We start from the raw sequence: 16,235 nt of genomic DNA on the forward strand, positions 1-16,235 counted from the left end.
TGCTTCCCCAGGGATTGTGGACCAGCTCTGGCCTGGGCAACCCAGCCAATTGGCCCACTGTCCTGTGGGCTGCAGTCACACCTTCTCCAATGAGGTCTGACCCACAGCTTTGGGGAAGAGGTATCCCCTTTCAAGTTTGTCCTTCCTGAGGTACTCTCTCTCTCCCTTTCGGATACCCTACAGAGTTCTTTTTAAATCTTACATTTACTCTTCAATTATAGCTTAATAATTCTTTATATTGAAATTCTCCTGTTTAAATCACTATGTGGTTTGTCTTCTGATGGGACCCAGACTGATACAATCACAATGTCTTTGTGCTCATCGATAATATTTGCTAACAGTGTATTTTTATTGTTTTTATTTTTCCTTCTAGTTTAAGTGTATTACGGTTAAACAATGTGGTCTATACAATTCCTACTTATTGGAATTTATTGATATTCTTTTAACCTAACGCATGGTGAACTTTTTAAAGTATTTCCAGAAAACTGAAAAGAAGGTACAGTCTCTATTTTCAGGGTAGAGAGATGGATATACTTCTATTAGATTAATCTTACTAAAGTTTTCATATCCTCTATACCAGGGGTCAACAAACTTTTTCTGTAAAGAGCCAGAGAGTAAGCAACACAGGCTTGTGGGCTACAGAGTCCCTGTTGTAACTCCTCAACTCTACCGTCAAGATGCAAAAGCAGCCATAGACAATTGTTTGTGTGGCTGTATTCAATAAAACTTTACTTACAAAAAGAGGCAGTGAGCCAGAGTTAGTCCACACGCCTTAGTTTGTCAACCCCTGCTCTACATCACCATTTTCATCCACTTGAGTCGTCAAGCAATGAGAAAGACAGGTTAAATCTCTTGATATTACTGTACTTTTTTTCCCCTATATGTTTTGGTCCTTCCCTGTATGTTTTGGTCCTTCTCTGTTTTTATAGTTCTATGCTCTGATATTTGACACAAAATGGTTCATAGTTATTGTATCTTCCTGTGGATTTTATTCCTTACCATTGTAGAGTCCTTCTCTTTGTCCTGATAAAGGTTTTTTGTTTTGCATTAAACCTTACGTCTAATAGAGGAAAACATTTAGAAAGAAAATATACAATAAGACAGTAAAATTAAGACCAAAGATAAGTTTAAGAATAAATCTAATTGGAATAAATTCAACTATTAAAGCAAATCTCAGAATGTGGCAAACACCAAAACCCTGTCTATAAGATACACATGTGAAATAGAGTGTCCTAGAAATTTACCTGAAATAGATTCTTCAACTGCCTTTAAGCTTTTTTTATTGTTTAAATATTATATGCTATTAATATAAGTATTATCCTACATATATATTGCATCAGTTATATTTAATGGGGATGTTTTGAGTCTTTTATATGTCCTTAAAGAGTGCATGATTTGGTTAGTCTTCCCTCTGTTCACTGGAGCCCCATCTATGTCCTGAATATTTCCAAAATATACAAACAGCTCATACAACTCAATAACAAAAAAAACAAACAACCCAATCAAAAAATGGGCGGCAGACCTAAAAAGACATTTCTCCAAAGAAGACATACGGATAGCCAATAGGCACATGAAAAGATGCTCAACATTGCTAATTATCAGGGAAATGCAAGTCAAAACTACAATGAGGTTCAGTTGGTCCCAACTCCAAGTCTCCATTGGGTTCTTTTCACATATTCAGTAGTCTTGTGAAGTCTCATCTGTTTTCACGTAATTTCACTTATTTCATTCTATTTCTGTGGAGACTGTGGTAGATATGCTCTAGCTCTGTCTGCGCTTCTGCATTTCAGGGTAGTCCTGCATGCCAAGTAACCCTAAAATATCTTTTTGAAAGAGAATTGACACCCACAATGGATTTCTTCTTCCTTCTTGGAATCCATTTCTTGATTTTCCTTTTTTTTTTTTTTTTTAACCTCACATCCATTAAGAAGAATTTGAGGCTCTGCCTTACTTAAATGTCCACTTAAATGAATGATTAGCCACCCGCCGATTAAAGTAGAAATTTAGTATTTCCAGGCTAAATAATCTTCTGAAATTTCTTTTGGTTCTAGTTTTGAAAGGAATCAAAATAGCATAGCAACTCAAGACATCATGAAATTCAAATAAAATCACTTCACCCTCTGCAACGACCTGAGAGACACACAAGCAGGTGCGTGAGCTCTTACCAGCGGGACGAGCAGGCTGATAAGGTCTGTCAGAGGCTTGCCGAGCAGCAGCAGGTCTTCTGCGGCCTGAGTGCTCCCTCCAGAGCCGGACTTCTGTGCCTGAACAGGGGGAGGAGAGGGGGAGGGGGTCTTGGAGATTAGTCAGTTTGGCCACAGGAGACAGGTCCACCCAGCCCCAACAGATGACGGCGCAGAGGAAGCATGTGACCTCAGGCCCCTGAAGAGAAGTTATGCTCGGTTATCACGTGACAGAGTACACACACTGCCACCAGCTCAGGCCACAGAGGCGGATCTGGGCGGACAACAGATAAAGCAATCACCAGGGCTGTCGTCGGAGGGATGATATTGATGTTCACACATTGCGGGTGGTAAAGCACTTTATCTTCCCAACCATCCTGAGACGAGGTGCGGTTATCCCCATTTTCCAGGGGAGAAAACTAAAGTTCAGAGAGGTTGAGTAGTTTGTCTAAAGTCCCACAGACAATGGGTGACAAAGCTGGAGGATGAATGCAGGCTAAATGACTCCAGATCACACGAGCTCACCTCTTCTGGGCACTGTTATACACGTTATATGGTGCAGACCAAATGCATTCTGCTGTGCTTTCCTTCTCTATATGCACACACCTGCCCAGATAACATCTAGAATATTTATCGAATGAACAGGCTTTGGACCACTGCATGAAGAAGCTTCAGATACAGGTCCATTGCTTAGGAAGTATGCAATGGAAGTAAGAATTGAGAAATGAGTGGCTTTAACTTTAAGTGTGTCTTTCCCAGGAGTTTTATAGAACTGCCTCATTTCAGAGAAGATTTCTATCATAGAGAGGAATAATTTTATACTGAGAGAAGGCACTGATTATTTATTGTATTTGCTATAGTACATACACATTTCATTCACATACACCCTCTCTGTTTTTAATTTCACTCACAACAAAACGACTTTTAGGTAATGACCTTTGCCAGAGCCTTTTTAGAGCAGGCTGCCCCTCCTTAGGTCACTAACCTGGACTCTGGGGCCCCGCTCATAAATGCCAAGATTGCTTCTGCCTTCGGGCCCATGGACAGAATTTAAGTGGCCCGCTGTCCTTGGTTCAAAAGGATGTTGTAGAAAATCAGACACCTGCCTTTTAACAGCTTGCACCTCTCTGCATCCAAGGGGGACAACAATAATTGGTAGCTAGGAGTTTCCTCTCACCTCTCCCCTCCCCTATCCCTACCTCAACCCCTGGCCTCTATTAGAGAGGTGAAATTTCCTCCCAGAAAACAAACGTGTAGCACTACCCTAGGTCTGAACCTTTCTGAAGTTCGGCTGTTGATCCTGCCTTCTGAAGCACCATGTGAGGTGGAATATCGGTCTTTGCACATTAACATGTTATCCTTTAGAGAAGACCGACTGTCTCTTGGGAAAAATAAGGCAGTCTTGCAAACCAGCACCTAGGCAGGGAGGGGCATGGGGCCACTGCTTTCTTTCCAGACACACATAAGCAAGGAGACACGGCTACAAGCACAAGCACACACTGTGGGACTCTTCCCACCAGGATATCCAGCGGGCCTCCTGACCCTCCAAGGTCTACAGTCATTTGTTATTGTCACCAAGAAACATCCTGACCCTGCCCGCCAGTATTCGGGTACCACCTCCTTATAAAGATGCCGAGGGTTCCAGAAAGGGAATGCTATAGCTTGCACAAGAGGAAGGTGCACATCAGGAATGCATATGAAATTCAACTCTCCTCACAAAAATCCAGGCCCACAGCAGAAACTCTGTATGCCAAGGGGATCACGTGTGGGTAGCCGAGCAACGAATACAGGGGCCTGGCCAGCCTCTCTCAGGGTCTCTCCAGCTCCCCAACGGCACACTCTCCAGAGTCAGCCTCTCGATTCCCAGGTGCCTTATGTGTGCATTCTGCAAGGGGCTCTTTCCACAGCAAGAAGACCCACCTCTGCCGTGATGTTGCCACGGTCCTCCCTGTCCAGTCCTCTGCCTTTGCCTCGGTCCCACTGATCCCTTTCCACAACTCACTGCCTCAGTCCTTGCTGGCTGGTAACCGACCCCACTCCTGGCCATCCAGGGTTCTTGGCTCACCCAGCTGTTACAGCCTGGGCAAGAGGAGAGGGCAGCCTGAGCTGGGTGCTAGCAGTAGTGCTTGAAGCAAAATCTAAATTATTTGGTGACAAATTAGATGGGGAATATGAAAAAGGGAAATTTTAAGAATGACCCCCAGGTTTCCAGTTTGCACAGCAGGATGAGAGGGGCAGGGCTTGCTGGCAGGTGAATGGTTTGGGAGGTGAATCCTGAGCTCCGCTTTAGACATGTTGAATTTGAGGGGACTGTGGGGCATTCTAGTGGTCACGTTTAGGAAGCTACTGAATATATTAAGTACAGATCTCAGACGAGAACTCTAGGTAGAAATATAAATTTAATAGCTGTAAACACATAAAACATGGGTATGTCAACTTATGAGCCATATGTAATATTAAATGGCATTACAGCATTACCCAAAATGAGATAAAGGGATACAGCTAACTTCTTGGCACAAGAAGATAGGCCAGGAAGAATATAACTCTATTACATCTACCATTGCTACACGAATCTAGTGCACAGGGGGCAGGTCCTCAACAGAGGTTTGTTACATAAACACAGAGGTACGGCACCTGTAGTGAACAAGAGTCAATTCCTCAGGCAGTTGCTGCCAACGTCCTAAGCAGGTTTAAGCACAACAGAGCACGACCTGCAATGGTGTGGCCTAGACAATTCAATTCAACACTCGGTGTGCTCCCCAAACACCATCACCCACACGCTTGCCATGCACAGATGATACGACTCAGTCCCCACTCTGTAGAACCTCACGGCTTCATTAAAAGAATGGCATGCTTTACTATGGAAAACAGTATGGAGTTTCCTCAAAAAACTAAAAACAGAGTTGCCATATGATCCAGCAATATCACTCCCGGGCACATATCCAGACAAAACTATAATTCCAAAAGATACATGCACCCCTATGCTCATAGCAGCACTACTTACAGTAGCTAAGACATGGAAACAGCCTAAACGTCCGTCGACAGATGAATGGATAAAGAAGACATGGTACCTATATACAATGAAATACTACTCCCCCATTAAAAAGAATGAAATAATGCCATTTCCAGAAACATGGATGGATCTAGAGATGATCATACTATGCAAAGTAAGTCAGAAAGAGAAAGACAAATACCATATGATAGTACTTATATGTGGAATCTAAAACACAACACAAATGAACTTATCTATAAAACAGACTTACAAACATAGAAAACAGACTTGTGGTTGCCAAGGGGGGAGGAGTGGGGTGGGGGAGGGAGGATGGGTTGGGAGTTTGGGATTAGCAGATGCAAACTATTATACATAGAAGGGATAAACAACAAGGTCCTACTGTATAGCATAGGGAACTATGTTCGACATCTTGTGACAAACCATAATGGAAAAGAATACGAAAAAGAGTATACATATGTGTAACTGAGTCACTTTGCTGTACAGCAGAAATTAACACAACACTGTAAATCAACTATACTTCAATAAAATTTAAAAATAGAAGAAGAAGAACGGCAAGCTTTCAAATAACTGCCCTAAAGGCAGAGTGTGAAAACTGCCACAGTGGAGGAGGGAACAGAGGAGCTGGGGCGGGAGTAGGAAAAGGTGACACAACTTCACCGTTTGGATAGTGGGGACATGGTCTGCAGGGAATGACGTGGACAGCCAGTGTTTCGGGTGCCGGAATCACGTGAGGAAAGGCCGGGAGTGATAAGGCACAGGATCCATATGGAAAATGCCAAGGTGACTGTTTGGCGTGAGCACGGGCTGCACGAGGGCTGGCGGACGAGGCTGGAAAACCACCCTGGGGCTGATCATACGAGGCCTTGACCGTCTTGCCAAGGAGTTAGAAAATGATATGTAGATAATGAGATGTCATCAAAGTTTTCAAGGGCAGGAGAGAAAGGATGAGGACCATGGACTACAGCAGACAAACCTCACTTGCACTCAGCTACCAGACAGGGTAGCTCATGGGGGACAACAATAAGGGGAAAGCCCAGAGGAGTCGAACTGGTAACTCCAAGAGATACTGAAATAGAGACTGTAGCCCCTATGCTGACAGCCTTCACGTGAGCGTGAGATCAAAGAAGACTCACTGGCCACGTTTCAGTCTTCCAGGCAATGCCGACACACCTGCCGACCAACAGCAGTTAAACCGTCCTACTACCAGAGTAATGTATCAAGCTGCCCCCATCACTCCAGAAGTGAGAGACAAGGCCCAGATTGGAAAGTCAGGTGACCTGGATTTTAATACTGAATATTTTCTTTCCCTAGCCCCCAGACTTGCTAACCTCCCCCGCCCCTGTTCACTCTGCAGGACCCTGTACCTTCCAGTGGTGAGGCATCTCAGTGTATTAAGATGATGATTCGCTCCACTATTTGGGTATTGACGGTCTTACCAAAATGAAGCTCCCTGACACTTAACACCCTTCTTCTCTTGATTCCTGCCAAAATCACAGGTGCCAAGCCCTGGGCTAGGCTCACAAATGCAAAATAAAACCATAAATTTATATCTCGTAAGCCTGCTGGGAGTTAGTTCACTCCCTAAATACGAACTGAGTGCCCTCCCACGTGCCAGGACACAGAAATGAAGAAATCATGGCCCCCAGGGACCCTCTGTAAACCGGAAGGGGAGGGGAGCACCTTTCTTCTTGTTGCTATTAACAACACAGCAACCATTTATCGCTTACCTTCCCTGGGCCAGGTATACTTAAGGCACACCATATTTACATATCTCGTATTCTCTCATTTAAGTCCCCTGCTGAGTAGTTAGCATGTCTACTTTACAGACGAGGAAACTGATACTCAGACAGGTCAAGTAACGTGCCCAGCGCCTCATAGGTAAAAGTGACATGGCTGGGATTCAAATCCAAGGTGTTCCAGCCTGCAAGGCCCAGGGGCTCCCACCACACCAGTGAGTCCTGAGCACCTATTTGTCTCTGCTTCCACATCTTTCACACACAAACTCACAAGGTAGGTTGGGGATAGGGACTGGACTTCTAGCAGAGAATCTGACACCTCCCTCCCCTACTCCTCACCTTCCCAGTACACATTCCTGCATCATATCCCTCTCCTCCTTGAGAAAGAAAAGTGCTTCATAAATCTAAGCACTATTATCATTTTTAACACTGGCAACACTCAGCTCTTCTACTTTCGAGAGGTTCCTGTTAAAAGCAGACATGGGCTTTGAATGCAGAAGAATCCCAGGTGTGCAGCATGTTTACAAATGGAAGAGGTGACTTACGCTTTGGAAAGAACTTACTGCTCAGTGTTCTAGAAGGATGTGTCTTTGATGCCCACTCCATTTCTTTCCCCAACCTTTTCCCTAATTCAGTCTCAAGGACTCTACCTCTTTCAGATTGACACCAGGTATCACGTAGATGAAAGTCAGTCATCAAGGTCAAAAGCAATACTTGGCAGATATTATAGGGAAAGATTTAGAAAGATGACAGCAGTAAAATACAAAGTGGTGCTGAAAAAAATGAAAGAATAAAAAACAGTGATCTATTGGTACACTAACAAATTAAAAAAAAGAATTAGAAAATATTTTGTACTAAGGAGTTTCCTTTTAAACACCCTACCTGATCACTTGAAATAAAAGAGGATTTCTACGTTCTGGAATTTAAAGAATTTTTAGACTTCTGATCCTTTTCATCCACAACCTACACAATCTTTTACAGATTGATATCATCAAAGCATTTTGTGAGAGTAACTATCAACTACACCTTGAAGAATTACATAAAGCTACCACTGTGGAAACTGAAATAAGAAACAATGTTCTCGATAACTTAAAAGGACCAACTGTATAGCACAGGGAACTCTACTCAATACTCTGTAATGACCTACATGGGAAAAGAATCTAAAAAGCAGTGGACCTATGTGTATGTGTAATGGATTCACTTTGCTGTATAGCAGAAACCAACACAACAATGTAAATCAACTATACTCCAATAAAAATTTTAAGAAAAAGAAACAATGCTCTCTGAAAAGACACTTATTAGAAAAGAGAGGGAAAACTAAGAGAAATCTATAATTCAGGATTCCATAAGTACTTAGCCAAGCTTTACTGTTCATTTAGAATATGAGCAAATAAAAACAGCAAGGTAGTCCAAAGGCCATTTTCATCTACTGGCTTTACAAGTTCGGGTTAAAACTTATTGACTAACTATCATCTTTGTTGAGGGGATCTTGGAATTATTTATTAAAACACACGAGACAAGCTACATACTTCACCACCTTAACTGCGGGTAAAAGATAATGATGAATAACAGAGACTAAACTGGGGTCTAGGGATTCATTCTTGGCTCTGCTACTGTGACTCTTGGCAAGGTATCAGAACAGTCTGCTTTCAACATCAACTTCTGCATCTATCCAAGCCAGGATGCTACCACTGATACACATCTCTTGCAATTTTACTGGGATTCTAAAGATAACAGTGAATTCATATTGGCTGTGTGCTATCCCATGATCTAAGTATCAGCTGACTCAATTCTTTAGAGAAAACATGAAAGGAGACAAGCATGTGGTGGTACCTAACACCTAACACAGAAAGTACTACTCAGTGAACTCACATGCCCTTCCTTCCTCAGAGCACGATGCCAGGTTACAGTCTGGGGCTACCTGACTTTTCTATAGCCACTAAATATTGGGGTGGCCAAAAGATTCATTCAGTTTTCCCGTAAGATGGCCCTAGTAGCACTCAGTTGTCTTTAACTTCATTTGAAACAATTTTGTTAGTGACAGCTGTCATATCAGCGTGCATTTAAAAAAAGACTTATCAAAATTGGTGGATTTTTGTGTAGCCATTTTAATAATGAAGATGGAAGAAAAAAAGCAACATTTTCAGCATATGATGCTTTATTATTTCAAGAAAGGTAAAAACACAACTGAAACGCCAAAAAAGATTTGTGCAGTGTATGGAGCAGATGCTGTGACTGATCGAACGTGTCAAAAGTGGTTTTCGAAGTTTCATGCTGGAGATTTCTCACTGGCCGATGCTCCACGGTAGGGCAGACAAGTTGAAGTTGATAGCGATCAAATTGAGACATTAACTGAGAACAATCAATGTTATACCATACGGGAGATAGCCGACATACTCAAAATATCCAAATCAAGCGCTGAAAATCATTTGCACCAACTTGGTTATGTTCATCGCTTTGATGTTTGGGTTCCACATAAGTTAAGGGGAAAAAACCTTCCTGACTGTATTTCCGCATGCGATTCTCCATTGAAATGTAATGAAAACGTTTTGTTTTTAAAACAAATTGTGATGGGTGATAAAAAGTGGATACTGCCCAATAACATGGAATGGAAGAGACTGTGGGGTAAGTGAAATGACCCGTCACCAACCACACCAAAGGCTGGTCTTCATCCAAAGAAGGTGATGTGTATATGGTGGGATCAGAAGGGAGTCCTCTATTATGAGCTCCTTCCAGAAAACCAAATGATTAATTCCAACAAGTACTGCTCCCAATTGGACCAACTGAAAGCAGCACTCAATGAAAAGTGCCCAGAATTAGTCAACAGAAAACACATAATCTTCCACAGGATAACGCAAGACCGCATGTTTCTATGATGACCAGGCAAAAACTGTTACAGCTTGGATGGAAAGTTCTGATTCATCCGCCATATTTACCAGACATTGTACCTTCGGATTTCCATTTATTTAGGTCTTTACAAAATTATCTTAATGGAAAAAATTTCCATTCCCTGGAAGACTGTAAAAGGTACCTGGAACAATTATTTGCTCAAAAAGATAAAAAGTTTTGGGAAGATGGAATTATGAAGTTGCCTAAAAATGGCAGAAGGCAGTGGAACAAAAAAGGGTGAATATGTTGTTCAATAAAGCTCTTGATGCAAATGAAAAATGTGTCTTTTATTTTTACTTAAAAACCAAAGGAACTTTTTGGCCAACCCAATACATCTCTAGCCCTCAGAACCATCTTGCAGGGGGCCTGATTCCTCCAGCTCAAAGCTACAGTAATCAAGACAGTATGGTAGTGGCACAAAAACAGAAATATAGATCAATGGAACAAGATAGAAAGCCCAGAGATAAACCCATGTACATATGGTCACCTTATCTTTGATAAAGGAGGGAAGAGTATACAATGGAGAAAAGACAGCCTCTTCAATAAGGGGTGCTGGGAAAACCAGACAGCTACATGTAAAAGAATGAAATTAGAACACTCCCTAACACCATACACAAAAATAAACTCAAAATGAATTAAAGACCTAAATGTAAGGCCAGACTCTATAAAACTCTTAGAGGAAAACATAGGCAGAACACTCTATGACATAAATCACAGCAAGATCCTTTTTGACCCACCTCCCAGAGAAACAGAATTAAAAACAAAAATAAACAAATGGGACCTAATGAAACGCAAAAGCTTTTGCACAGCAAAGGAAACCATAAACAAGACGAAAAGACAACCCTCAGAATGGGAGAAAATATTTGCAAATGAATCAATGGACAAAGGATTAATCTCCAAAATATACAAGCAGTTCATGCAGCTCAGTATCAAAAAAACAAACAACCTAATCCAAAAATGGGCAGAAGACGTAAATAGATATTTCTCCAAAGAAGATATACAGATTGCCAACAAACACATGAAAGGATGCTCAACATCACTATCATTAGAGAAAAGCAAATCAAAACTACAGTGAGGTATCACCTCACACTGGTCAGAATGGCCATCATCAAAAAATCTACAAACATTAAATGCTGGCTGGAGAGGGTGTGGAGAAAAGGGAACACTCTTGCACTGTTGGTGGGAATGTAAATTGATACAGCCACTATGGAGAACAGTATGGAGGTTCCTTAAAAAACTAAAAACAGAACTATCATACGACCCAGCAATCCCACTACTGGGCATATACCCTGAGAAAACCATAATTCCAACAGGGTTATGTGCCACAATATTCATTGCAGCTCTATTTACAATAGCCAGGACGTGGAAGCAACCTAAGTGTCCATCGACAGATGAATGGATAAAGAAGATGTCGCACATATATGCAATGGAATATTACAGCCATAAAAAGAAACGAAACAGAGTTAGTTGTAGTGAGGTGGATGGAGCTAGAGACTGTCGCACAGAGTGAAGTAAGTCAGAAAGAGAAAAACAAATACCGTATGCTAACACATATATATGGAATCTTTAAAAAAAAAAAAAAGGTTCTGAAGAACCTAGGGGCAGGACAGGAATAAAGATGCAGACGTAGAGAATGGACTTGAGGATATGGGGAGGGAGAAGGGTAAGCTGTGACGAAGTGAGAGACTGGCAAGGACATATATACACTACCAAATGTAAAATAAATAAAATAGATAGCTAGTGGGAAGCAGCTGCATAGCACAGGGAGATCAGCTCGGTGCTTTGTGTCCACCTAGAGGGGTGGGATAGGGAGGGTGGGGGGGAGACACAAGAGGGAAGAGATATGGGGATATATGTATATGTACAGCTGATTCACTTTGTTATACAACAGAAACTAACATACCATTGTAAAGCAATTATACTCCAATAAAGATATTAAAAAACAAAAAAGCAAAAAACCATCTTGCAATTCCACATTATCAGTCTTAAGGGAAAGCAAGTGTGAGGGTTTATGTGTTGCATATGCATGTATACGTATGTGTGTGTATCTATGCACATACAAACACATTATATGTGCGTGTGTATGCGCACGTAAAATCTCACTCCGCTGCTGCTCGCTAGCTAATCCATCCTGTTGGGGGTGGGCTGGAGTGCCATCTCTGGACAGGAAAAACTACACACTGCTTGGCCAGCCCCACAGTCCAAATGATCTCTGGGTCGCCAGCAGTTCCCTAATGAGTACTCACCAATTCTTTGCTTGGGCCTCTCCTGCTTTCCTTTCAGATTTTGTGTTCAAATTACCTGTCCTTGACACTGGTCACCCAAAGATGGCTAATAAATATGGTATTCTCTCCCTATTGTTAGAATCATATTTTTTTTTCCAAAAATAAAGACACATTCAAGGAAGATGAGAGAAAAGAGAAGGAAAGGGAAGTGGGACGTGGCACAGCGTTGTTCAAGATGTGGAGAAAGAGGTCCTCTACCTGCAGAGCCAGTCGCACGACCCCGGAGGTATAGGTCAGCATGCTGTGCAAAATATCAAGCAGGGAAAATAGCAGGGCAGCTGCCATCTCGTTGTTGCTTTTATTGTCCACATCCAAGCACAGTGTGGCAGTTTCAGTGAACAGGTTACAGACATGATGGACCAGTCCTGGGGGTAAAATAGGAGAAGGGTAAAACATTCATCATAAAATATAAAAATAACGTGTCACGTAAACCCAGCAGAGCAGGCATACATAGTCTACGTTGCATAAACACTAAACAGTCCTTCAACTGTATTTGTACCAGGTACACTTGGGAAAGGTTTCTAAAATGCAGGTTCCCAGGCCACACACCCAGAGAGTCTGCTCAGGAGCCTGGAATGAGGCCTAGGAATATACTTGTTAAAAAGCTCCCCCACTGATTTTGATGGAAGGGTTCCCCAAATTACACTTTGAGAAACACTATCCTACATGGACAGGCTTCACAGGGATGGAAGACTCCCTGACACTGCACAGTGCTGTATGCAAACATCCTGTCCCCAGGTTCTGTTTAAAGGTACAGTTCTTCATGGGGTGGCTCAGGGACCGCAAGTGAACTGGGGATCTATCAAGGATGGACAAGTAATTGGGTCACCTCAAGAGGCTAAAGAAATGAAGTGATTTTTTTCACATGCATTCCAAAATGTAAGATAATGATTTTAAGCAATGTGAAATTGAGAAATTGCCAGGTCTATCTCTGCAAACCTCATATTCACAGTGTGGCTGGTCTTCATCAGCTTTCACTTTGATGTAGTTTGTTATGACCAATACATTTAAGTTGGCATTTTTATTATTATTGTAATGCAGCATTACATTTTGAATTCCCAAAATGATTCAGATGTAAACGTGGTGAAAAGACAACGTGAAATGTTATAAACCAAAACGGTAAGGGGGTCCTTTAGTATCAATAGATGTCAATGTTCTAGAAAAAAGTGAATCTTCGAATATAAATATTTTACACTAGCAGATGGGAAAAAAACATGGTAAGGAGGTAGGACATGTGTTGTAAGCTGGACCTGCAATCCACTTATTTATTGGACCTGCAATCCATTGGTCCCTAGTCCTCAGGACAATTGGATGGAAACTCTGCCAGGCACAGCCATCCAAGCTTTGGTACCTTTCCCAGACATTGCACACTGTCATTTCCAGTAAACCAATCTAGTGTTCCTAGACAAGTGCAAAGTAATTAGACTACAAAAGCAATTAATTTTGCCACTAAAGGCAGAGAGAAACCAAAATTACAGAGCATCATTCAAACTCGTAATCCTTGCGGCAAAAACTGGTATAAGCCACAAAGCTGAAAATAAATATACTTGAAGGGAAAGTAGAATGAATTATTAGCAAAATTTCTCTATCAAGTGACAAGGTTTGATAGCACAAATCATCAATGACACATAGTAAAGAAAAGCAATTATTAGGACACATGCATTACACCGACAGGCATTCTCCTTTGAGTTAGCATGCATCACTCAAGTGCACGCTATGAATCAGCACTTGGCGTTTGTGAGCTGCAGGTAGGGTAGAAGGGCTTTAAAACGTAGTATGTGGTAAACACATGCTGCAGGAGAAGATGTTCTCTTTTGGGGAGTTCATGATTACTTTGTGACACATCATGCTGATGGTCAGAGGTGCAAGGGACCCAGCTATGTGAACAGCAGAGAAGGACATGGCCCTTCAGAAGGAGGAGGTAGACCCCTGGATACCCATCTACACGCTGCTTGATTCAGACGAAACAGCTGATGAACAGCTGTGCTCTTCCTGATCTTTATTCAGTCTTCAAGCAAGGAGCACAAACAATGAATGCAATCGAATCCATGCTGGGCTGGCAAGCCTTTCCAGCCTGTGAAAAAACAGGCAACAAACACCAAGCTCTGACATTACACTCGGAAGTCACCTGCTGTCAGGGAAGGTGCTCATATGAGATTAGAAATGGAGTATGACCTAAATATTTCTTCGTAACAGTGAAAATGCCAGCAAAGCCCATTAATACGATGTTAAATGGCCTAGCTCAGCGATATAGTCAGGGCTCTTCATAGACAGAACTTTCACTTCAGATGAAAATACAAGTTTTTCTTGTTTAAACGTTTTATTATGAAAACAAAGAAAGTCATGAGAAATTTCAGTAAAATGAATCCCTATCACCCTCTTTCATAATTATCAAGTTTGCCAATATTGTTTAATTATCCCCATCTACTTTTTTTTTTTAGTATTTAAAGCAAATTCTAGATATCATCTTATTTCTCCTGTAACTTCTTATGTAAGTCTCACAAATACCTTTTTTTTAAAAAACATAACCACAACGCAATTACCACCTAATACAATTAACCCACTTCTTAACATACTCAATGTACCATCTGCATTCAAAACTCAACTGTCACAAAACTGTCATTTTTTTACAGTTCATTTGTTTGACTCAAGATACAAAGCAGGTCCACACATTCCATTTGGCTGCAGATCTTAAGTCTCCTTCAACCTCTAACAGTCCTCTTCCCCACCTGCAATTTTTCAGGCCATTTATTTGTTGGAGAAATGAGAATATTTTTCCTGTAGATGTTCTTGTTGGGTGTTCTTATATCCCTGCATTTCCTGTAAACTGGTAATTAGACCTAGAGACTCAATTTAATTCCAGTTTGATTATTTTGGCAATAATACTTGGAGCTGGGTACTCTGTATATCCTGTTGCATTATATCTGGAAGGATATACTGTCTGGTTGTTCTACTCTTAATGATGTTGAAATTGACCCATGGGTTCACGGGTTGTTAGCCTACCTCATCCAGTATAAACTTCCCCATCAAACGTTATCTACTAATGACCAAGGTCCAGTTGTATTATTTCATTAGACATGGTAATATGGAACTTTCAAATTCTGTCATTCCTTCTATATTTTTTCATCTGCTTTTCTTCTATAAAGAACCTTCCTTTATCAACTTATTTTGTTATCATAAAATATGGTTTGTAAAGGAAAGGCAAGGTAGATGCTTGATAAATGTTTCTTTGTTATCATTTACCAGTTTTCACAACAATGATTTTGGAGTGTTTGCAAGTCCCAAATGGGACCGAGGTAGGGGGGTGAGGGAAGCTAGAAATTACCAAGGTTACTGATCAGTTCACTTTGGAGCATCAATGTGAATATAATAGATTTTTAAATAATATATTTTATGCATTTTAGTTGATTTCAATCACTATTATTTTTATGCTAAACTTGTTCCATCTTTGGCCACTGAGAGCCCCTTGAAAGTGACCTACCTTCTACTAAGATTATATGTCTCAAGCTCATCTTATGAATTCCTGCCTAAGACTGTGCATTAGCTACCTCTCGAAGGAGTCCTGGTTTCTGTTAATGAGACTGGTATTTAGAGACCATGGTCTCAGCACTAGAAACACTCACTGCTACTGGGTCACTGATTCAGTGGACAGAGATAAGAAGTATACATCTTTTAGACAGAAAAAAAATAATGAGTTCACGCAGATATTTCCAATTCCACATTCCAGAAATGGACCCTCACCTCTAAGCAGCAAGGGAAAAAAGACAAATAACATAAAAGAGAATTCCCATAACGTTAACAGCTGATTTCTCAGCAGAAAATCTACAAGCCTGAAGGAGTGACATGACATATTTAAAGTGATGAAAGGGAAGAACCTACAACCAAGATTACTCTACTCGGCAAGGATCTCATTCAGATTCAATGGAGAAATCAAAAGCTTTACAGACAAGCAAAAGCTAAGAGAATTCAGCACCACCAAACCAGCTCTATAACAAATGCTAAAGGAACTTCTCTAAGTGGAAAACACAAGAGAAGAAAAAGACCTACAAAAACAAACCCATAATAATTAAGAAAATGGTCATAGGAACGTACATATCGATAATTACCTTAAACGTCAATGGACTAAATG

At 41.2% G+C, this 16,235-nt stretch overlaps 1 protein-coding gene across 7 annotated transcripts in view; it reads right to left on the bottom strand.

The window, feature by feature from the left end:
* Positions 1-16,235, bottom strand: part of ULK4 (unc-51 like kinase 4) — a 547,368-nt gene that overhangs the window by 152,942 nt on the left and 378,191 nt on the right. For 4 of the 7 annotated variants that reach the window (XM_057554846.1, XM_057554848.1, XM_057554844.1 and 1 more), the window contains 2 exons: positions 12,305-12,471; positions 2,166-2,264 (listed from right to left, as the gene is read on the bottom strand). In XM_057554846.1, coding sequence (XP_057410829.1) covers positions 2,166-2,264; positions 12,305-12,471 — 266 coding nt within the window. Of the gene's footprint in view, positions 1-2,164; positions 2,265-12,304; positions 12,472-16,235 lie in introns of those variants that run through there. The other 3 variants (XM_057554850.1, XM_057554849.1, XM_057554851.1) reach the window with 2 other exon arrangements.

This window comes from Balaenoptera acutorostrata, chromosome 10, assembly GCF_949987535.1.
Source record: "Balaenoptera acutorostrata chromosome 10, mBalAcu1.1, whole genome shotgun sequence".
NCBI lineage: Eukaryota > Metazoa > Chordata > Mammalia > Artiodactyla > Balaenopteridae > Balaenoptera > Balaenoptera acutorostrata.